This window comes from Alligator mississippiensis, chromosome 6 (genome assembly GCF_030867095.1).
Source record: "Alligator mississippiensis isolate rAllMis1 chromosome 6, rAllMis1, whole genome shotgun sequence".
Lineage (NCBI taxonomy): Eukaryota > Metazoa > Chordata > Crocodylia > Alligatoridae > Alligator > Alligator mississippiensis.
Genome location: NC_081829.1, coordinates 36,303,315 through 36,328,183, shown reverse-complemented (window position 1 = coordinate 36,328,183; position 24,869 = coordinate 36,303,315). Strand labels below are relative to the sequence as shown.

Here is a 24,869-nt window from a genome sequence, read left to right as displayed (position 1 = left end):
TTAAAAAACAGTAACTTTAATTCTTAATTAGAATGAATTCTTAGGGCAGACATGCTTGAAAACCAGTAGCCTTGCCACCTTGCAGCATTCATCCTGCAAAACAAATGAAAACCTGGCTCTGGCTCACATAGTCTCTCCATCCTGTGACAAAGCATTAATGCTTGAGAGTGAAATGTCTTTAGGTATTGGCATACTGCTCTTTTATAACAAGGTCAGTTATAAATGCAGGAAGACTATTGAATTACCCATGACTGTCTTTTGTGTGTGTGTGTGTGTGTGTGTGTGTGTGTGTGTGTGTGTGTGTGTGTTTAACTAATTAGGGCCCTCATAATGGGAAGGAAATCAAAATGAGAAGTAGAAAGCACCTATGTACTTTGCTGACTAGAAGTTGAATTAAGCATTCACTTAAAATGCAATACAAATGTAAATCCCATTAACTTCAATTAGGCTTCAGCATATGTTCAGCAATGTGTTTTGCTGAACTGGGTCATGACAGAAAAAACAGCCAAGCATAAACCTGAATTTAGAAATTGAGATCACAGTCTTTTTGTTAGTGGACCTGAAACATTTGATTTCGATGCAACATAGTGAGAAAAACTTAGACAAGCAGGTGGTGCCTCTGAATCCAATAACTGGCAATGAACAGTCTAAAACCCAAGAGAGCTAGGAATACAGGCTTACTCTGACCACGAATGAGCCTGTATACATAAAGGGGATGTACTGGGGAGCTGCATATCTAAATTGGATTAAACCCCACCTTCCTAGAAATTTTAAAGGAGATAATGTGACACATCTTCTGGACTTGCCAAAATTTGGCAGTATTGGGACATATTTATAAGTGTCACTGATAAAATAAGGATTTTTAAAAACTCTTCTGCCCCAAATATTAAAACTCTATGATGTATCCCTGTAACAGAAACAATGTAGCATTAATACATAGGTAATAAAAACACCTACCAAAAAGGCATTTGTGATCATTTGCAGTTCTATCTCAAAGCTCTTCGCAAATTTTAAATAATCTTCAAATGAGTACTATGAAATAGAGAATTAAGATTTTTCTCTGATGTCTATAATGTGTGAAAACAACATCCTCAAGTTAGTACTATAAGTGAAACAAGTACAGATGTGTCAAAATCTTTTGTGAATTAACATGTTGTGCATACCCTACAGAATGACTTACAACAAATATGTGGCAAGTTTTGAAATCATAGAATCATAGAAGTAGGATCGGAAGGGACCTTGTAGATCTTCAAGTCCGACCCCCTGCCTGGGCAGGAGGAAAACTGGGTTAAAATGAACCCAGTCAGGTAGGCATCAAGCCGCTTCTTAAAGACCCCCAGGGTAGGAGCCAGCACTACTTCCTTTGGAAGTTGGTTCCGGATCCTAGCCGCCCTAACTGTGAAGTAGTTCTTACACATGTCTAATCTAAACCTACTCTCCAACAACTTGTGGCCGTTATTCCTTGTTATCCCAGGGGGCGCTAGGGGAAACAAGGTCTCCTCCAAACCCTTCTGGTCCCCCCTAGTGAGTTTATAGATGGTCACCAGGTCCCCCCTCAGCCTTCTCTTGTGAAGGATGAACAGGTTCAGGTCCTGTAGCCTCTCATTGTAGGATCATGCAGGTGGCCCTCCTCTGGACCCTCTCAATGTTGTCCACATCCCTCTTGAAGTGGGATGCCCAGCACTGGACACAGGTGTGGCCTGACCAGTGTTGCATAGAGGGGGAGGATCACCTCCTTGGCCCTACTTGAGATGCACCTGTGGATACACGATAAGGTCCAGTTAGCCCTGCCAACCGTGACCTCGCGTTGTCGGCCCATGTTCATCTTGGAGTCAATAATGACTCCAAGATCCCTTTCTGCCTCCGTGCTCTCAAGAAGGGAGTTTCCCATCTTATAAGTGTGCTGCTGGTTACTACTGCCCAAGTGCAGCACCCTGCACTTGTCAGTATTTAAACGCATCCTGTTTTTGTCAGCCCACCCCTGCAACCTATCCAGGTCTTGCTGCAGTATCTCCCTCCCTACTAGCATGCCCACCTCACCCCAAATTTTGGTATCATCAGCAAATTTGAACAGGTTGCTTTTCACCCCATCATCCAAATCACTGATAAATAAATTGAACAGTGCAGGCCCAAGGACCGAGCCCTGGGGGACTCTGCTGCCCACTTCCCTCCAGGTCAAATATGACCCGTCCACCACCACCCTCTGAGTACAACCCTTCAGCCAATTTGCAATCCATCTGACTGTGTAGGCATCAATGCCACAGTCGCCTAGTTTTTTAATGAGGATGGGGTGGTGGACAGTGTCAAAGGCCTTGCTGAAGTCCAGAGAAACTACATCCATGGTGACACCTGCATCCAATGCTTTTGTGACCTGATCATAAAAGGCAATCAGGTTGGTCTGACATGACCTGCCTCTAATGAAACCATGCTGGTTGCCCTTGAGCATCATCCCTGATGCCGGCCCATCACAGATGTGCTCCTCGATGATCTTCTCAAAGAGTTTCTCCAGGATTGAGGTAAGACTGCTGGGCCTATAGTTGCCCGGGTCCTCCCTCCTCCCTTTTTTAAAGATGGAGACCACATTGGCTATCTTCCAATCATCTAGCACCTGGCCCAAGCACCGCAAGCGCTCATAAAGCCATGCCAAGGGCCCTGCAATAACCCCTGCTAGCTCCCTCAACACCCTGGGGTGGAGAGCATCTGGACCTGCTGATTTGAACACGTCCAGCCCCTCCAGAAGCACTCTAACCCAGTCCTCCTCAACCTTAGGTCTTGGGGCATTCCCCTCGAGTCTGTCTTGAATCATGGTGGGGGAGTCCCAGTCCCTGCACAAGAAAACGGAGGTGAAGAACTTGTTAAAGAGGTCTGCCTTCTCCTCTGGCGCAACCACCAGATTGCCCAGCGTATCTTGCAGGGGCCCCACATTTCCCAGCGCCTTCTTCATCCTCCCTATATATTTGAAAAAGGACTTTTTATTATCTTTGATCTTGGACGCTAGTCCTAGCTGTATGTCCGCCTTAGCTTTCCTAACAGCCCCCCTATAGGCCCGAGCAGTGGAGGTATACTCCTCTTTGGAGATCGCCCCCACCTTCCACCGGGTGCCTTTTTGGCAACCAGGCATTCCCAGATGTCCTTGGTGAGCCAGGGAAGCTTTTGGGAACTCTTGCCCCCCTTGCTTCTTGTTGGGATCGTCACCCCTTGAGCCCTGAGTATTGTCTCCTTAAAGAACAACCACTCATCTTGAGCACTGTGTTCCCCTGCCCTCGAGAACCCCAGCACCTCTCCCACCAGTCTCCTCAACTCGTTGAAATTGGCCCTCTTGAAGTCTAGGGCTACCTACCGCCTTGCTGCAGGCCCTTGTCACCTGGATGATGAATTCCAGCAAGCGATGATCTCTATCACCCAGGTGGTCAAGGACCTGGACCCCCCTTACCAGATCATCACCTGTAGCCAGGACCAGGTCCAACAGGGCATTTCCTCTGGTGGGACTGTACACCTCCTGGGTGAAGTGGAGGTCCTGTATCTCAGCCAGGAACCTCCTGGAACAGTCCAACCTGGCTGACTGCTCCTCCTAAATGTTACTAACTGAACTACAGATCAATGACTATTGTAAGGCTGAAAGCACAAGACCTGTATAAGAACTGGGAATCTTCAGTGTCTTTTAATGGGCTTTTTCCTAGCAGATTTTGTTTAGAATTTTTGGTTTCATCTTAACGTTGATTTTCAGCCAACCCAATAGAAATGCATTATACCTGTCATCTCACTAATTTGGTGGTTTAACAATAGAATTATTTGTTATTGACTTATCTGGGAGGACACTCTGTGCTAATTCTTGAAAAGATCGTGGCAGCCTAAGGCTTGCTCTGATTTCCACCAGATAGGCGAAGACCACAAGAAGCTACAGTAAGTCTCAGCTACTCCCTATTCTTGACATACTCCCAAACATAGGCAGTAGGAGCTATTTAGTAGTTTGCCCTTGCCTTATGGCAGTACAAAAAACCTAGGTCCCTACTGAGGATCTGCCACATAATTTACAACTAATCCAGTGTATGAGCTGGAACCTGCTGAATAAGCCATATGGAACACAGAAAATTGGGCAGTCAGCACAATTTGCACTGCAACCAGCACAACTGTATGTGGTCAAAGTGTAAAGAAGAAAAAAAACCTGTCAGCCATTAGCAACAAAGATTTTATCCCAGACACATCCTAGCTTGTCAAAATTAGTTGGCTTCTTGATGGTCAATGTGCACTTGACTAAAAATTAAAATAGAAATATACTAACTTCTTTGGTGTACTAATACAAAAGATCTATTTAGGTCAGTGTAATGGGGGGGTGGGCCTCTCGGGGCCGATTTGACTTTGGCCCACCCACCTGTTTCTGGGCCAACCACCCACCTTCTCTCCTGACATGCCTTGTTGTTAATTAATTAATTATCTTAATTAGGTGGGAGGCTTCCCATTTTCTTGCCCCAATGCCAAGGGTGCTGTCTGCATCTCCGTACCTCCCCTACACGACAGCCCATGCCTTGCAGATGGCATCCACAAATGTTAATCTCACCGGCCCCACACTGGGCCCCACAATCCTCCAGTTCAGACCCCAACTGGATCCTTCCACTCAGGCAGCCTACCTCACCCTCATTCAGGGCTGTCTAGCTCCCTGAAACTATTTCCCCTCTCAGGCATGGTCCCCCTGGGACCTTTGGCCACATAGGCCCTGGCCTCACCACCTAGGCCAGTTGGGACTTCAGGCCTCCAGCTTTGGGCATCCCTCACAGTGGGCCCCTGGCCCTTTTGACCATTCTGGTCCTGACCCCAGCATTGACCAGTCAAGGGTACTCTCAGTCAGGCTTCTGAGCCTCTAGCCCTACTCTCACTCCTGGGTCTGCCTTCTGGCCCCTACTAGCAGGTGACCCACCTGGTTGTAGGAGCTGGGGTTAAGGCACCCCAACCCACCTTTCATCAGGGTGATAAGTGGCCTGGCATTTCCTAGGGGCTCCTGCGCCACTAAGAGCCCCACCAGGCCCCCCACTCCCGGCAAGGTGCAGTTTTAGCTCATGCCTAGGACCAAGAGCCTCCAAACCATCCCCTACAGCTCCTGCCCTTCCCTCCATGATGATAAATGAAGCCTTGCAGCCAGGCGATGTTGCTGCCTGGCCTGCCAGCAGGAAACTGATCTGTTTATATAGGTAGCCAGGGATCTAAAATGGCTGCCACAATCAAGCGCCTGCTGGTTGCTTGGCTCAGGTCTTAAAGTGCCAGGCACAAACAGTGCCCTGCCACAGCCAGGTACAAACCTTCAAAAACCTTTAGAAAATATCCAGAGGAATTTGTCTAACTTATGCAGGTTTCTGTAAGTGTTCCAGATTAGATCAGTAGTGGACAGAACACACATTCGCCCTTTAGTGGGCGGGAGGGGGAGGGGGGAGCATGCAGGCTTCCTGCACTGGCTAATGCCAGCAGGTTGGGGGTGCTCCTGCACATGTCTCAGAAGGCTCCATGGGCTCCCAAGGCTGCCAAGCACAGTTGAACACCCAAGCCACCCCTTGATTGGCTGCCAGACATGGGCAAGTATGCCCCCAGTCCCCTGCCACATCAACCCCCACCCTATCTGCTCCCGAAGTTTCCAGGGACATCTTCCTGCTTGACTCAGCTTGGATGCTCAGTGCCTCCCACCCCCGCCCTAGTACTCTGGACTCCTGCAGCTGTGGGACAAAAAAGCATTGCAGCACCCCAGGTGCCTATGGTCCAGGTATCTATGGGCAGTGGCCAAGCCACAGAGGTCACAGGGTTGCCTCCATGCAGGCACAGTTATGACACTCTGCCCCCTGCAACTCTGACCCACCAGAGGCAAGCTGTCCACACCAGCTCCTACTTGAGGGGTGGGGGGGGCAGGTTGGGGCCCAGGTGGCAGGGTGCCTGGCTCTCACTGATGAGCTGTGGTGTGCAGGAGCAAAGATTGTGGTCTGTGGATTCTACCCATGCTCAAGGACATGGGGGTCCCTGGCTGGACGGACAACAGCTAGGGTTATGGTCTGTGAGGTTGTACCTGCATGCGGAGCATAGGAGTCATTGGCTACATGTACAATAGCCAGGGTTGTGATCTAAGAGGCTGTGCCTGCATGAGTGGGTGTGCTGGAGCCAGTGTTGCAGTCCATAGGGCTGCATCTGAGCATGGGGGTATTTCCTAGTCTCCGTATCAGAACCGTGTGTACATCATGGATTTCTTCATGATGGGGTCGGAGGGCACAGCCCAGGGACACAGGTGCCCAGGTCTCAGAGTGCACAGAGAGGGCACAGATGCCTCCCTTTGTCCCACACTGCCTGCCTGCAACTGAGGCAGGAGACGGAGCTGTGGAAAGGGTCCGTGCTGACCTGGCTTTGGGAGAGTTCAAGGGTGGGGCCTGCTGGGTATTCGGCCACAGCAGCTTTGCACCGGATGAGTGTTAGTGCGCCTCCCTCTGAGGGTGGGTTTGTGAGGGGACCACAAATGAGTCTGGGATGCCAGAGGACAGCAATCTAACTTGAACTGAAAGGGTATTTGGTACAGAAGTTCAAATTGACTGGTCTAACCTAAATCAATTAAGTTTGAGTGCACCTCGATTCAGACCTTAAACTGGGTTCAACAATTTTAGGCCAGTCTATGTGCAGCAAATTTCTGCATGGTTATGTGTTCAGATTGATTTCTGTGTAATGTCTATTCCTGGCCTTAATATTGTTAAATCACTTGGCTTGTAGATTTTATTTTAAGAGTGAAAAAATAAGAAGTTGGGTACGTATCCCTACTCTTTAAAAAAAGTGAATAGCTCCAGAGACACAGCTTGACTTACAGTTATACAAATGTATATGCACAGTGTTCATGACAAACTTTGAAACAGTCTAGGTCTAACAATTTACATATGTTATCATATCTTAGAGATCACCAGGAAAACTGTCAAGACACAATCCTCTTCTATAAACTTCAGTTATATTTTTCACTGTAAATCACAGTGCCATGGGAGTTCATTGAGTGGAAGGAGAGAGAGAAAAGCTTACAGCTGATATGGAGCCCAAGAATTCCAATTTTATAAGTAGGCCCATGCAGTTAACTATGGAGAAAGCATACTGTAATTTGGGTGTTCCATCTTCCCACAGTGATAAGTGTTTGTTCACCTTGCGCACAGAGATAAAATAATATATATTATAACACTGTTTTATATTGTGGCATTGTCTGACACACATACTCATACAGATGGACTCAAACATTTGCTGTGTACAACATGAACCTCATCTGAAGCCCACTGAAGAATGGCAGTATTTCAGTTTTCTTCAGTGAGCTTTAGGTCATATTTTCTTTGCTTGTATTACATGTATAAATGCACATATAAAATTAATTCTTAAAGTACATGGAATATCATTCTTATACTCACTCTAAAATAGAAATTCTAGATACATTTCTATGAAGCGTTTTCTTGGAATGGCTATTTCTAAATACTTCAGAAACAATATTTCATTTTTTAGCTTTAAAAGGAAATTGCTCAAGGGAATCTAAGCAACCAATTTTCTTCTAGCACACTTGGCTAGAGTTAGGAATCTGTAAATAACAAAACTAACTTGCATTTTGTCTACCTGCTTACAATATAACTATACTCAGATTTTAGCCAGTCCTAGAAAAAAGACTTGCCTTCAAAAAGTGATTAAAGTAAAAATCAGCTAAGTAGGACTACTTAAAATTTAAATAGTGCAGTTAACTATTCAACTCTTCCATGTCTTCCCATACATTAAAAGTATATTTGTTCCATGTAGTAAAATGTATTTTATATTATTACATGGTCTGACATAAATACTAATATAGACACATATATTTAGTGTGTCCAGTATGGGCCCATTACAGCCAAATCCTGGTAGACATTGTAAAAGTTTGTTATTCTGCTCGTTGGCAGTATTGTTAACTAAATGCAGCATGTGTAGTATTTCAGTTCTAGGCATCAGTGAGAGCCTGATTTAGCTCTCAGTGAAGCCAACAGCTTCACTGGAAAGATACAACTCTAATGTGATGTGACGTAATGTGAAAATGACCCCCCAACTAAAGACAAAGAAAATAGACTAGGAGGTTGAAGAATATTTTTTAAGCTTTTTAAACTCAAGGCATCCATCAAAAACTCATAGAATCATAGAAAATTAGGGCTGCAAGGGACCTCACAAGGTCATCTAGTCCAACTCCCTACTCAAAGCAGGACCTCCCCCAGCTAGATCATCCCAGCCAGGGCTTTGTTTAGCTGGGTCTTAAAAACTTCCAAGGATGGAAATTCCACAAACTCTGAGAAGCTTGTTCCAGGGCTTTACTGCCCTCTTAGTGAGAAAGTTTTTCCTAATATCTAACCTAAACTTCCTTTGCTGCAACTTGAGACCATTGCTCCTTGCTCTTTGGAACCACCCTTCAGGTAAGTGAAGGCTGCTATTAAATCTCCGGTCAGTCTTCTCTTCTCCAGACTAAATAAGCTCAGTTCCCTCAGCCTCTCCTCAGAAGTTGTGTGCCCTAGCGCTCTAAACATTTTTGTTGCCCTCTGCTGGACTCTTTCCAACTTGTCCACATCCTTTCTGTAGTAGGGGGCCCAAAACGGGACACTGGCATTTATATACATACCTTTTCATTCTGTGACACACCAGAGATCTGGCAGGTCAGAGCAGACTCATTTAAGAGAATCTGCTCCACACACAAGCTGATGTGCGCTGCACTGCTTTCCATGCGGTTGTACACGTGGCAAAATGCACGTCAGAGCACAGAAAATGGCGGCAGTGTGCTTTTGAACTAAAACACCTCTGATGTGTTTTAGTTCAAAAGTGCGCTGCTGCCATTTTCTCAGTGCCAACACACATTTTGCTCCTTATACAACTGCATGCATCACAGCACCAGGTGCTTTTAAAAGCACCTGGCACTGCAGCACTAACATGTGCCCAATTGAGGGAAATAGTGAGCACTCACCGGTGCCCAATTGAGGGAAATAATCACTTCCCTTAATCTCCTGGCAATGCTCCTACTAATGCAGCCCAATATGCTGTTATCCTTCTTGGCATCAAGGGCATACTGTTGGCTCATATTTAGCTTACTGTCCACTGTAACCCCCAGGTCTTTCTATGTAGAGTTGCTGCTTAGCCAGTCAGTCCCTAGTCTCAGGGTGCATGTGCATGGTCCCTAGTCTCAGCATGTCCCTAGTCTCAGCAGTGCATGGGATTGTTCTGTCCTACATGCAGGACTCTGCACTTGTCCTTATTAAACCTCATGAGATTTCTTTTGGTCCGATTCTCCAATTTGTTGAGGTGTCTGTGAATACTAGCCCAACCTCCCAGCATATCTACTGCTTCCCCCAGATTGGTGTCATATGAAAACTTGCTAAGGGTACACTCTATCCCAATTTCAAGGTCATTGATGAAGATATTGAACAAAGACAGCCCCAGGACTGAGCCCTGGGGCACTCCACTTGATACCAGCTGCCAACAAGAAACCGAGCCATTAACTCCTACCTTCTAAAACCAATGATCCAGCCAGTTTTCTATCCACCTTATTATCTGTTCATTTAACCCATACTTCTGTACCATATTTGTGAGGAGACCATATAAAAAGCCTTGCTAAAGTCAAGGGATATCACATCCAGTGGTTTCCCTGCATCTACAGAGCCAGTCATCTCATCATAGAAGGCAACCAGGTTGGTGAGGCATGCTGACTGTTCCTAATGGCCTTCTCCTCCACATGCTTAGAAATGGATTCCTTGAGGATTGGCACTATATTTTCCCTTTTCTAGTCATCCAGGACCTCTCCCAATCACCATGAGTTTTCAAAGATGATGGCCAGCAGCTCTGTAATCATATCAGCCAACTCCCTCAGCACCCTCAGGTGCATCTGATTGACCCCATGGATATGTACACATCCAGATTGTTTCAATAGACCCTAGCCTTATCTTTATCTTAGTTTTCACTTTTTTCTGATTACATAAAATAATAGAGCAATTCTTCTGTTGCAAGAACTTAGAAAGAACTTAGAAAGACCACATTAATTCAGAATGGTTTTGGCACTATGGATTCCTACTTGAAAGCTCTGGGTTTTATCTTGTGAATTATATGTAGGTTTTTGCACACCTAACAGTGTTGCATAGCACCCTTAAATGGATTTCACTGCACCTCAGGGTAACAAGGTTGAGAATCACTTAGACTGAAATGTATTGCAGTACAGTCTGGATAAAGTCTGAACATAAATTTCAATAAATGGAAATTACTTCAGTTACTCTACAGCAGCTGAGAATCTAGCAGAATCCATATTGGAACACTGCATAGGTTCCAGAATTAAAGCTCCTGATTTATCTAAAATTAGACAATAGCTTAAGATGTACCAATTTACATGAGGTAAGGATCTAAATACATGCAAACATTGAAAATTAGCTACATAATCTTGCATTAATATAACATAGTGTCCTCTGCAAAGTAGTCCTCAGAATGGGTGCTAGGAACTGTGAAGGGAAAGCTATGCTCTCAGTTTAATAAGTCATCATTTCCTTTTTGCTTGAATTGATGTTTATAATTGTCTAAACTTAATTCAAACAAAAAAGAATTCTTCTGGAAGCAAACATACAGCCACACACAACTCCATTTTTACCAAACACACTACATTTGTTTAATAGTACAAACCCAAGAAGGATGAAGGTTGACTTATGTGGTCAGAAACGAATAACTTCAGAGCCAGAATAATCAGTAAGATTTTTTTTTTATATTGTCTATTCAATGCACATTTCCCCATTTATACAAATGTATGTGCCACAGCGCTGGGTGCTTTTAAAAGCGCCTGGCGCTGCGGGTGCAACCTTATGTACAAATGCCCTAAGGGAGAGACTGCAGCACAAAGAGCCCCAGGAGTTGAACAGATGTTGGCTGAAGGAGGAAAAACAGCTAGGGGGTAACTGCATCCTAGCTGCAGTAAGCTGCCCATTAAGATGAGGGGACACTCCTGCAAGACAACACCTGAGGGAAGGGGGAGAAGCCCAGGGGATATAAACCTGGGTCCTGAGACAGAGGGGCAATGAAGCCTGGAACACTGCAGAGAAAGGAGCTCCTGCCAGCTCATGCTGGTAGGGAGAGGGAGCTGCCGGCCATGGCAGGTACCCCCAAGGCAGAGAGCCAGAGAATGGGAAGGTGGCCTGACAATAGTAGGATGACCTAAAGCAAGGATGGGGAACCTCCGGGCCACTGGTCTGCTGGGGACTCCACTTCCCAGCCCCTCCGCTCCATGGAGACCACATGGTTTGTGCTGGTCTCCATGGAGACCTCCAGAGCTGCCAAGAACATGGGACGGAGGCAGCTTGCTCCGGATTTGCAATCTGTAGCCTGCATGCAGGGGATTGTGGCTCTGCCCCGGCTCCAGATAGGCTGCAAGGAGCTGGGGCAGAGCCACAATCCCCTGCATGTGTGCCCCTGCCCGGAGCATGCAGACTATAGATCGTGGCTCTGCCCTGGCTCTGGAGCAAGCTGCCCCCGTCTCACATTCTCAGCAGCTCCAGAGCAGCCCCCTGCACTGCTCTGCTGCATGTGCTGCTGGCGCGGCTGAGGCTGGGGTCTCCATGGAGTCCCTGACTGGCTAGATCCAGACATTTCCCATCCCTGACCTAAAGGAAGGACTTGGAGTCAAAGGGCTGCTTGAATTTTTGTCCTAGTTTATACCGGAGGACTGGATGTGGCTGATAGAGGTGGACTGGAGTCTACAGGGGTGCTGCAGGGGCACCCAACATAGAGCCCTTCCAGGGTCTGGGGCCTGGTGGGCTATGTGGGGCAGAAGTCCAGACACATTAGAGGGAGGCTGAACCAAGAGCAGCCTTGCCCTGTGCCAGGGACATCAGGGGAGCTGAGACAAGGTTGAGGGTCCTCGAAACTGGAGACACAGAGAGGGCTTAGGATGAGAGATCCAGGCCCGAGCCAGCAGGCCAGGGATGGAAGTCTGCAGTTAGAAAAAAGGGAGCTAAAACCAAGAGGGCTGAGGCCTCTACAAGAAGACCAAACTGTGGACAAAGTAACATAGGTGTGGTTATGGAGGCAGCAGGAGGCCACAAATAGTCCATAAGGCAACAGAGGGTCTGGGGCAAGGTGGAGCCAGACTGGGCTCACTTGGGGATTCTGTGGGCAGCCTCCCTTTTACACTAGAAAATAATTATATCAGGGCATGGTGGGAAATGAAGAAGGCAGGGTACCCTGAGGAACTGGAGTGCAGGGCAGACATGGAGTCACCAGGGGGCATCATGGCCACCCTCAGAGGCCAAAACCCGCTACAGGTGTCCAGAAGGCTATGTCACAATTCCCTGTGGGCCCATCCTTGTGCTTGCTTGAAAGAAGGACTGTGTGATAGGGCAGAATATCATTTGCTTTCAGAGGTTCTGTCCACAGTCCTCTTTACTCTGCCTCCAGCCAGTAAGCATGTACTAAAATGGCATGTACAAGCTAACTACCAACAAACTCACAACTTCCCTTTGTGTTCAAATGCTCTTCCAACATTTATCTCTTGCAGTGTGAGCAGGTTAAGTATGACACCCTGCTGCTACCTGGGTGAACTAGAGTTGTAACGCTGAACCTATTTTTCCATGGTCACATGCTTTTACTCTCTGCATGATTATACATAAAGCCTACTGAGAGCCTGTTGAGAGACCAGTTTTGACTTAGCAAGACTCAAAAAAATTTATCATCATTCCAAAGCAGTTGTCAGCCTGGTAACAGTGTAGTTTTTGCCTGGAGGCAGGATCAATAGAACTGTAGTAGCAGTGCTTTAAGTGGTGAAATGGAGGGGCCAGTAAGAAGGCCACCTGCAAGAAAGATGTTTAAGTGCCTGGCTTTGGCTTTACCGTCATATTTACTGTGCTTTAAGTGGGGAAATTCTGCAAAAATCAATGTAACTAATTTGGGATTGAATATTGATTGTTTGGTCTTACTGAATATTAAGATATTCTTTATAAATAATATATGAAAAAGGTATATGATTGTGTATGTAAAAATCTAGAACTCTTGATTCAGAAATGATACCTTTTATTAGACCAACTGAAAAAATTGCGAAAAAAATTCTTTTTCTGCAAGCTTTTGGGCTCGCACACCTTTCATCAGGCTCAGGGAAAGTTAAACATGGTAAAAAGTCTCCATATGTAGGAAATAAACTTCATTTTTGCACAGAGGAAGGAGAAACTAGAAATCTGTTCCTCTGGGTCCGTGAGAGTGTCTCTGTGGGGTTGCTCTTTGTTGTGCAGCTCAAGCAGGATTCCTTCCCTGTTGGTGTCAGATGGCAGGCAGGGAGGTGTAGAAATCTTTCTTTTTGTTCAGCAATGATGTTTATAATCCAAAATCAGCTAAAATTCACCATCTTCCATGTTTCAGGGATGTCTTTGGTAACCATGTTGGTCTGCATTTCTTTTTGTCTCAGACCAACACAGCTACCAAATAGAACAGCATGATTGTGTATTACAGATTTTATAATGGTGTTTGTTTTAGAGTCCATTTTTTAAAATATTTATTAATTATTTAATAAGATGCTATTATTATAAGGTATTGCTGATCCTCTAACGCTGCATGTCTAGTGAACGGGAAAAAGACATATATCCCAGAAGAAGAAAACTTTTTTTGGAAAATGGGAAATTTTGCCCCTCATAGCTTATCTTCTTTATTTTCTTTAAATAATGTCACCATATGTACTTTACTCTAAATGCCACTCTTCTATAATGTTCTGGCTATTATTAAACATTTTCATTTAATTCCCAACCTGACAGAGAACACAATACATTTCTTTTTCTTTTATTTCTATTGTTTAGTGTAAAAACGTCAAGTCTGTTTGACAGAGCAAATAAGTGTGTGTCCCCTTTGTAAAGCTCAAGGAACTGAGGACAAAATAGCTTCTTGTGTCTTAAGATATGATTTATTTCTGAAATGGCTAAATAGTTCAAAACTAGTTAGTGGTGCACTGGCATGAGTTGATTGCTTGCTTGCTTGCTTTTTTGCCTTACAATGCCTTACATAAAGGATATACACTTTAAAAGAGTTTTTACTAAAGGGATTGTTTCAGTATACAAATTGGTTAATTATGCAATATGCACTTTTTAAAGAGAGATGGTATCTGTAAGTAAATTCTGCAAAAAGGCTGAATCATTCCCTTCAGTCTGATACCTCTCAAACTTTAGAAGGACAAGAATTATTTAAAACAAAAAACCCCCAAATAAACAAAAAGCACTTTATATACTACGACAATGTGCATCAAACATACCTATCCTGTTTCTGTTCTTTAAACTTTTAACACACTTCATCAGGCAAAAATCTCCTCAGATCCTTTACCACGTGCTTTGAGTAATCACTTATGTTTAGTATCCATAATATATGGCCAGTAAAGCAGTCTCTTCCTAACCACCATCAACATCTTTGGTATATAGCACTTGATTCTCAGTTTAAAGAAAGTAGGGAAGACTATGTATTGTAAAGGAAACGGGAAGCCTATTTCACATTATCAATTAGCCTATTTACATGAATTATTCATTCACTTCACTACCATTTCAGAGTAATATCTCTGCTGTTCTTTTGTGCTTCCTTTTTCCTTGCTGCCTGCCACAGATCAGATTACCTTACTTCAATACTTTGCTATCTTCCAAGGGGGACTATGCCTCTAAAACATTTATTTTGTTTGCTAATAACCCATCCATGCAGACACTTTTGAACTGTAATGGCACTAGGAAAATAAAAACAATTCCAAAGCCTTCAATAAAATTGAAAGGCTAAGACAATCATTAAGAGCTAAGCGGGGTTGCCTACTGCATAAAAGATTGTGTTATTTCTTAGAACAAAGCAAAAATGCCTCAAGTTCCGAAGTTGAGAATTTAAGACCTGAATTAGATTTGATGAAGCAGTCGAGTTTTGCTACCATAATTGTCATATGTTACTCAACTCAAAATGTCTGTAATGAGGTAATGCACTATATGAAAGTAACCACAAACTCTCGGGCCAAATCCTATGCCATGGGGCATTTATCCATTCACATCCCTGAAAAACTGTTAACACGTCTACTTTTGTAACATGCTTTCACCATAGCTGTATGATGGAGAAACAAAAAGTGGAGAGGAGGAAAGAGAGCCCTATCACCTTGTTGGGCTGGGTTGGGTTGGGTTGTTTTTTCAGGGTCTCAAACAGAGTGGAATAGGATTATTCCTAAATACCACTTAGACACCCAATAGGTGGAACAGGATCTGACCCTTACAACAGAATACTATACTGTCCTTGAATAATGTCATTTCTATGACATTTAACATTTTGGGTGGTTGGTTGGGATTGATTTAGCAATGCCAAGCTTTCCACCATATCCCAAGTGAATATACAGCTCATATCACATCATTATAAATATCCATATACTCATCCATGGTCCAACAATACATTACTTCACCTGAGAATTACTATTTTCAGGATTTCGTAGAAAAATAATGGCCCTATTAATAGCCCTTTGAACAGTAGAGCCTAGATTTTCCCAGATTGATTTATATAATTTCATTTTATGGCAATCTCTTTACAACATACACAAAGGATTTTATTCATCCTGCCCAAGCCTCTATGGAATGTACAATATTCACCTCTGCATATCTGGATTCAGTGATGATGAAAAGTGCTGAATTGACAAGTCCTGGAGACTACTCCACTATTTTTATCACCAGAAAAGGAGCAAGAAATAGGCAAAAAAGCATTATCTGCTTCTCCATCTATCCCTGACAATACACCTCAGCCCAGTTCCAGAGGGTGCCTCCAAGGGACAAGAGAATAATTCCATCTCCAGGCTCATTCAATCTGCAGTTTTTCTGAAGAGTGTCAGCTAGGGTGACATTTAGATCTAATTACAACAATATTTTTTAAGGACACGGAGACATCCTCTTGGAAGTGGCTTATAACATCTTATTTCATATGCATTAAGTTGCACTGAACAACCAGATGACTTCAACTATCAACCCCTGCCAACCTGGATTTTTCCCATTATCACAATCCTGAGCTGTCAAGTCTCTGGATGTCTGGGTTGGTGGCCATATCTACACAAATGTTACCCTTTGATGGCTTATCTTACATCACCAGCAGCATTCAGCACACTGGCAGAGAAATGAAGTTGCCTATTTTTTTTTCTGAATAAAGCAATTTTGTGAGGAAAGGATAACTTGTAATTTAGTCTGAATCTATGATTGCAAAAGGCTTTTTTAACATGTCTCAGCGAGCTATTCACAGTAACTGCAGCTGAAATGAGATGAACCAACACATCTCTAACTTATGTGTTGCTGATCTTAACTGTGTAAGCAATCAAGTATATTTGCCAAATCACAACCGACTTTGAGAAGTATTGCTCTCACTTTCTTTCACCTCTCCTGACTCTATTTACTGCGTAAATAACACAGAGCACCAGAACCATCCTGTGGGTACATGACATATAACTGGTAAACTATAGCTGAGCTGATATTATTGTTTCCCTGTTGTTCTTTGAGGGCCTTTCAAACTTTTAGATTCCACACCGTATTCACTGTGGGCCACATCCAAAGCCCACATAAATAAATGGAAAGAATAAATTAAATGGTACTTTTTGTACCAAGTGCCCTCAAAATTAAAAAAAATTAATTTTAAAGTAAATTTTAAGCTAAAAAAATAATAATGCTCACTGAGCATGTTTAAATGTGTAATTAATGTGAAACAATAAACTCCAAAATGTATTGCTCTGGAGTGTATTGCTCCTGGGCATGCCATTGAATGTGTACCTGGCACTGTAGCACATTGAGCCATGTCAGAGCAGCCCCAGTTGGCAGGGGGTCCTACAGGTCAGCTTGCCAGCCCTGGTCTGCTCCCTCCAGCTCAGTGTGCTGCGGAGAGGCTGTCTGGGGTACAAGAGTGCTCCAGTGTGGGGCTAACCAGTGTATTTACAAGTACACTATAACCTCATCAATTCGGCATGCTCGGGACCAAGCATCTGCCGGAAATCTGAAAATTCCGAATTATTGAAACAGGAGCAGTGTCCGGTCACAAAGTGGGGGTGGGGGGAAGCAGCGGCCAGTCTCAGGACTGCTGAATGCAGAGTGGCGGCACAGGGTGGCAGATGGCAGTGGCAGCCACCATGCGCAAGCTTCCCCCTCCATTGCTCTGGGACCAGCCACTGCTACTCCTCTATTTAATGTGTTTTTTAAAAGTGCCGGATTTTTAAGAATTCTGGATTTTTGATATCCAGATTTATGAGGTTATACTGTATTATCCTTCTGTTGAAGAATTAGTTTACTTCAGTCTAATTGTCCTTCACATGTAGATGGTGAGACATTTACTGCAGAGCTCATTAGTCAGCTCTATAGCAATTGTCTCATGTAGATGGGCCCACTGATACTCACTTTTCAAAAGCTGAGAATTTGTCTTTCTTTTCTCAATGAACTTAACAAACAAAAGAAAGGGCTGATAGATAATTATAGGCAAATAAATAATTATCCATTAAAAAAACCCCACAAATATATTTCCACTGGGCTATTTCAACTCTTGCTTCATTTCTTCCTGACACATACTGTTACATATTGAATGTTTGCTTTTGGGTTCCTTTGGGCAGGGGTTTGTTTTTGGGTTTTTTGCGTGTTGTTTATTTGTATGTAGAGACAAAATGGTGCATATTTTTTATGTTTAGACAAGCAAACTGTATTTATTGCTGTACGATGCATCAAGTAGATCCAACAGCCAAAGTACTTAGGTTCTTCAAAAACACTCATTACAATACAAACTATAAGAAACCTTTCTCTTGTGCTGCATCCCCATGGCATGGCTATTTCAAAAGGAAAGAAAAAAAAGATCAAAAACAAAACGGCTCAGAAATGCTAGATACATGGGATTTACAATGTACAAAATTCCCTTCTGAGTGATAGAAGTCATACCATAACAATATAACTCAACTGCTTACACCTAGGCTAAGTACAGACATTCAAAAAGCTCAGGCCAGAAGCCAGAGGGTGCTAGAGCAAGCCCTCTCATCCCTTACACAGTGGCCAAGGGAAGCTGAGCTTCAGGGGTGGGGCGTGGCCAGGTCCCAGAAGGCCTAAGTATGATTGCAGAGGGGTTTAAACCCCCACCCTGGCCTGCAGAGGAGGAGAGAAGCAGCCCTGGCCAGGTTTTTGGGGTGGGAGTATGGCTAGATCCTGTCCTGGCCAGATCCCAGCCTGACATAGCCCCCTAAGGTGAATGAGGCAGGGAGAGAGTTTATTCCTCGCTCTCTCCTCACTCCCCTGGGGACCCCAGCTGGCATCTGCCTGGCTGGGGTGTAACAGCCCCCATCAGGGTTCTCCCACCTCACCACTTCAGGGGCAGGGCCATGGCCAGATGCCAGCTTGGCATGGCCCCCCCAAGGTGAAGGGGGAAGGGAGGGGGGTTATTCCCCTTCCATTCCCTCTCCCACCAGGGGACCACAGCCAGGATCTGCCAGCCTTGGCTGCTGCCTCCACAACCTACCCCCAGCTAGGCAGACCCTGCCTGAGGGGTCCAGGGAGGGAGTAGGGAATAAGCTCCCTCCCTGCCCCCTTCACCTTAGGGGCCATGCCGACCATCATCTGGCCATGCCCCTGCCCCTGCTGCTGAACCAGTTAGGGGAGAGGAACCCTGATGGGGCAGCAGCCTTGTTATGGTTTCCCAGGGAGCACAAGCTTCTTCCTGGTGTGTGGGGCTTCACTGCAGATGAGAGCAGGGCTGGCAGAGCTACTGCATCCTGTGTGGGGAAAGTGGCAGTGGCAGCAGCACTAGGAGGGTTTGAGGGACTATGACCACTCCAAAGTTAGGCTTAGGCCCTATAGCCACCTCTCCCAGCCCTGCCACCACTGCTTGCCCTGTGCAGGTAGCAGCAGCTCTGCCCACCCTTCTCGCACCCGCAGCACTTCCCCCCACAACTGGCAAGAGGCTTGCACTCCCCAAGACACCACTTCCCTGTCAGGGTCCCTCCCCCCTCGCCAGTCTAGCAGTAGGGGCAGAAGCATGGCCAGATGCCGGCTGGCATGGCCCCCAGCATCTGCCTGGCTAGGGGTGAGCTGTGGAGGTGGCAGCTGGGGCTTGCAGACTATAGCTGTGGTCCCTCAGTGGGAAATGGGATGGAGGGGGAAATAAACCCTCAGTGAGCCATGCTGGGTGGGTGTCTGGCCATGCCCCCAACCCTGAAGCAGCAAAAGGAGAGACCCCCTCTCTTCCCCCTTCGCCTCAGGGGCCATGCTGGGCTGGCATCTGGCCTCAGACCAGATGCTGGCAGTGGCAGCAGCAGGGAAGCTGTAGGTGCAACATGGCCCTGTATATTGGCATGGGGTATACCATCGGGGGGGCCTCCCCTGGCCATACTGGTAGGTGCCACCCATGCCACCGAAATGCGGTTGGCCGCCAGGTGGGCAGCTGGTGGTAGGGGTGGTGGGGAAGCCATAGGAGTAGCTCCCTATGCCTGGTACATGGGGCCATGCTGTACCTATGGCTTCCCCACCACTGCCGTCATCTGCCCACCCAGCAGCTGACTGCAGTTCAGCATTGCAGGCAGCACCTACCAGTATGGCCAACGTGGGCCCCCCTGACAGTGGTGGCAGTGGGGAAGCCATAGGGGTAGAACCCCAAGCCTGGTGCCTGGAGCTGGGCTGCACCACCACTGCTGGGTGGGGAAAAGCCAGCAGTGCATGCCCAACTCGGCACGTGGCAGCCACAAGTTATAGCGCTCAGGACTGAGAGGGCAAGCCTGTGCCATGCATGTTGCTGTGGGAGCCAGGGGCAGCCCAAGCACTGCTCTCTAGCATGTAGGAGGTGCCGCCAGGCAGAAGCTGCTCCCCCAGCTGCATACTCGGCTTGGCTTGGCTCTGCTCTGCACTAGTGCCAACACACTCAAGCCCCTTCCCCACCCCCCACTAGCCTGGGTCCCTCTGCTTGGTGGGGCTCACATCCAGGATGGAGCCACCACTACCATCGTAATCCCTCTGTGCCTGTCCCCACCTGGGCTTGGGGCTGTTTTGCTCCCCTCCCTCCCCCAGATGGGGCCTGTGATGCTGGGAGGGGGGAGGGAGGAGGGGAATTAAACACCCCTCTGTCCCTCATTCACTTGAGGCTGCTGCTGGGGCTGGCGGCACCCCCCACCCCCTGCCACTCCAGCACCAAGGTGGAGAAAATGCTTCACAGGGGCTCCTGTGCCCTGGTCAAGCAGATACCAGCTGGGGTCCCCTGGGAGAAGAGGGGAGGGAGGGGGGAATAAACCTCCTCCCTTCCCCATCTGCCTCAGGGGCCAATGCCACACTGGTGTCTGGCCAAGCCCCCACCCCAGTGCTGGCTGGAGGGCAGAGGGGCAGGACCAGCCCTGCTCTCTGAAGCAGACAGCCCAGTGCAGTCCAGGGCTGAATATCGCACTGGTATGCTAGAGGACTCTGATTTAAGTTAAACCAGGAAGCGATCTGGGACAGAAGTTCCATAAACTGGTTTGACCTCGATCAGTTAAGTCTGATACTACATTCAACCAGGTTTATCTTAAACCTGTTTTGGCCATTTTGAAACTGGTTTATGGGCACTGAACTTTTTTTCTGTTACAGGGTTAAACCAGTTTTTGATCACTTAAACCAGTTTATGTGTAACGTGTGTCCCTAGCCCTAAGGTTCCCTACATGCTTACTGTAACTTATTTGCACCTTTGCTATAATCCTAGTAAAGACATCAGCCTTATGGTCTACAGTTTAACACATGAAGGAAGTATGTGACTGATATAAGGAAACATATAACATTTTGAAGAAGGTTTCTGATCACTTCATTACGTTAAAGAGAAAGCACAAAAGACTGCAAAACATTTAGAAAACCCAAGCCTCCTAAACACACTGCTTTTAACTTTCCCTCTTCTTAGGATTCATTTGTATTCAGGAAGGCATAAGCAGATGGACTGCTCTGATGCTACCCCTCTGGTAACTCTTCAGTCCCTCTGTGGGTTGACCCCCTGATCCTACAAAGTGATCAGACCCCTAACTTCCCTTCCAGTTAGACCTCCCCTTAGCAAACAAGCTCTTCTTAGTAGGAATAAGATCAGTGATGGGAGTAGGTAAAGATTCATAAAGAGAGTTCAAAACTTCCCATAGTAATCTGTAATTTGTACAAATTCCCTGACTCCTGACATGTTAATTTTCTTACACCTTTGAGAGCATCCACTGACATAATGTACCTATACATAATAACAATTAACCACCAAGGACTGGCAGACCTTAACTAAAGTTGGGGGGAATTTTAATTTGGTTCTTCTTGTGCATAGTAACAATGCAATAATTTGAAACACCGCCTGGCAATATTTAGGGATCATGTTATGTGAACACTCAGAATCTAAAATTTGCCATATCTGAGGTTATTTTTTCAGAAATAACAAGCGATGAGCCAATCTGAATAGGAAGATATCTGCATGCCCAAGTGGAATTTAAACAGAAGGGGAAAAGGAGAAAAGGACAAAGACAAAACATAGCTGAGAGAAGGAAAATATTAACACAAGAATATTAATATTAGCTCAGGATAGTTAAGAGCTATGGAGGTAGAGGTCCATGTTTTTATTGCCAATATAAATGTTGTTCCCTGTGCTGTGTTTCTGTAGCTAAATGACAACCAGGTTGTTTCCTGAGGTATATGACAGGGTTTGGCAAAACTCTGCAACAGATGGGGGAAGATTGTTATACTTATTCATTTTACTTGGCATAGGTCATACTGAGGTTTGAACCCCACCCCTGCCCCCAAATCATAGCAAATCCCATCTTTGACAGCCAATTTTAACATGTCTTTGTCTCTGATGCATGTTTAACAGCCCTGCTTTCCATCCTAAGTGATACGCTCTTTCTTATCATATAAAATGTACCTGAAACTCAAAATCCACTGATATTGTCAAAACTGGGCCTGAGTTGTAAGTTTGTAACAAGAGTTCTGTATATCTGTATGTATATTTTAAGTCCATATTAGTTTGCATGGTATCAGTGACTGTCTATTTAATGTAACTCCTCTATGAATGCTGGAAATTAACTGGAATTCAGACCAATTAGTCTGTTAATCATATATATAATTTAAGAAATACTTCTTACCTGAAGGCATTAAAGCAATCTTAAAGTGTATAAGAATTATTAGAAAGCATTTCTGCAAATATATTTTGGTCCCAATTTTTCCTGAGCCAAGAAAACAAAATTTCCTCAGGGGCAAAAAAGGAGCTAGTTTAATCTCCTTGATCTTCAGGAAGTTTGAGAATCAGCAGCTATGGTTCCTGAGGAATCTTATGCTAGTCAATAATTGATACTTCTTAATCTTCATGAACCTAACCTGTTCTAAGCAAAGATGGTGTTCTTTCATGCTGTCAGGAGGCAGGCAGGGGAATGGTGGGAATGACCACTTCTGCTGAGGACAGCCCATGGATGAAGTTTATTGAGGATAACAGGAAGTGGCACCCATTTTAAAACATGCCCATTCATTGAAACATGCCCAACAGCAGGATATTTTTGTTTCTTTTATAGGCGAGTAATGAGAGAAATGATTGATAATTCTAAAGATATCCTTCAAGAAAGCTACATATTTATTATAGGTTCAACTATCTGGCAATTTTTGTGGAAAATGTCTGAGCTGAGAACATTTAAAGAAAAAAAAGTTAATAAATTATAATTTTACCTTTCTCATTTAATTTTAACTAAAACAAAGTTGTTTACATTTAAAACTCATACAGTGAATCCTGTTCTCTAGCAGTAAGTAGTCTGGAGGACAAATATTATCTGCACACACAAAAAAAATCTGAAAGCCAACTTTAGGTGCAATCCTTCACTCAACCTAAACTATAGAGCTAAAAGACTCAGCCTCAAAATAATGTCAAAATAATAATTATGCAAGAATGCACTACACTTCTTGAACACAAACTAAAAAGAAGAATGTTACCATAACTTCAATAATAAATCTTCCATATACTGAGGAAAGGAGATTAATGATGTTTCTATTCTATGAGAAAGAAAAGAGACTTTTGGGGTTGAAATTGACGTCAGCTCAAGGGGTTATTTGAAATGATAATAGAAAAGATAGATACAAATCTTTAAAGAGATTTCATTCTCTTAATCCAGATATAGTCCCACTAATAATACATAATTCCCTTAATAGCTAGTCCATCTATCCAACAATAGTTTACATGATCATAGTGCTTTTGATTGACAATTTAGGTAATTACCATATTGTACAAATAATTTGCTATATCCATTTTATGCGGTAATAAATGTGATGGAGAGAGGTATTGAGAGACTTGCCTAAGGTTACATAGCACGCCATTGGCTATTATAGGAATAGAACACTTGGCATAGGCTTTTTAGGCCTCTGGAATGGCAAAAACTGGAGATTTAACCTAGGCAAAGGATCTGGATGAGAAACTGGATGACGAATTTTAGGCACAAACACCTATGCTGCCTACTTCTCGTCCTATGAAATGGGATGTAATGGAGGATCTAGAGGTCTTATGAGCATTTGGTTCAGTTTAGTCACCAAAAATGGGATTTGTCCTGCACATGAAGGTAAAGTACAGGCAGTCCTCGACTTACAACGTTTCAAGTTACAACATTTTGCACTTACTACGTTTATAAACCGACGACCTGTTTCAACTTTATGACGTCAGTTTTGACTTTACAATGCTTGAGCCGATGCGATGCGATGCCATGCCAGTGAACAAGTTCACTGCATCACGCATCTCCCTGGAGAACCTCTGTCCAAACTTCCTTGGACACTCTCTTAAGTGCATTTAAGAATGCAGACAAGACTCCAGAAAAACCTGCAGCCAAGACTCCTGAAAAGACTGCAGCCAAGAACGCTTCAAAAAGTCCAACCAAGAGCCTTTCAAAAAGTCCAGCAAAGTCACCTCAAAGAAGTACTTCCAAATCAATATGATTGCTATTTACAATATAAATATAGTAATGTACCTATATTACTCATCTATAATTGATCGAGTACAAAATTCTGAGGTATTTTTGGTGAAAATAGGGTATTGGGCCTTGGTTCAGGAACCAATCCCCCATTTATAACTTTGTTTCTTAAGAGAAAATTGGTTCCGAGTTACAACGTTTCAACTTAAGACGCGGTTTTCAGGAACCAATTGTGTCGTAAGTCCAAGGATTGCCTATACTGTTGCGTTCCATCAAAAGCATTCCAAACTGAGATGTTTTTGCACCACCACTTCAAAAACTTATTGAGAACTAACTTCAGACTCAAATATATATATATATTGAATGAAGACCAGTGTTTTACCATGAAACCAGGGTGCAACGTTGTTGGTGTTTCTTTCAAACCCAGCACGTCGTGGAAGCTGTTCTTCCTTGAACCAACGAATGATGATTTCTCGAGAAAAGGGTCTAGAAGGACGTTCCCAAACTTTACTAAATTAAAACACAAATAATAGATCAAACTCCATGCAGAGGCTGTATGCCTGTAAAGCATATGTAATGTAAACACAAATTGCACCATAATTGTAAAGCACAGGGAACAGGAACAGCTCAAGAGAATTACCTTTTTCCTTGGAAAAAAGGTTTTTTTCATATATATACGAAATTAAGTTTTTAAATTAATTTTTTTCCTCTCCCCTCCTCTTTTTCAACTGAAAATGTTTTTCATTTTCTGGTTTCGGTGATCTATCCATCTATCTATCTGTCTATATAGATATATATGCTTTTGGTGATAGATAGATAGATAGATAGATAGATAGATAGATAGATAGATAGATAGATAGATAGATAGATAACCAAAACCAGAATATTTTTGTTTTCTATTCTCAATGAAAATGAAAAATATTTTCAGCTTAAAATAGGGAGGGGAGAGGAAAAAAAATAACCACAAAATGTCCATTTTGTCAAGAAG

At 44.3% G+C, this 24,869-nt stretch overlaps 1 protein-coding gene across 2 annotated transcripts in view; it reads right to left on the bottom strand.

Annotated features, from left to right (window-relative positions):
• SH2D4B (SH2 domain containing 4B) overlaps positions 1-24,869 on the bottom strand; it is a 119,383-nt gene that overhangs the window by 31,144 nt on the left and 63,370 nt on the right. For both annotated transcript variants that reach the window (XM_059729798.1, XM_014602621.3), the window contains exon 6: positions 24,264-24,391. In XM_059729798.1, the coding sequence (XP_059585781.1) occupies positions 24,264-24,391 (128 nt within the window). The remainder of the gene's footprint in view (positions 1-24,263; positions 24,392-24,869) is intronic.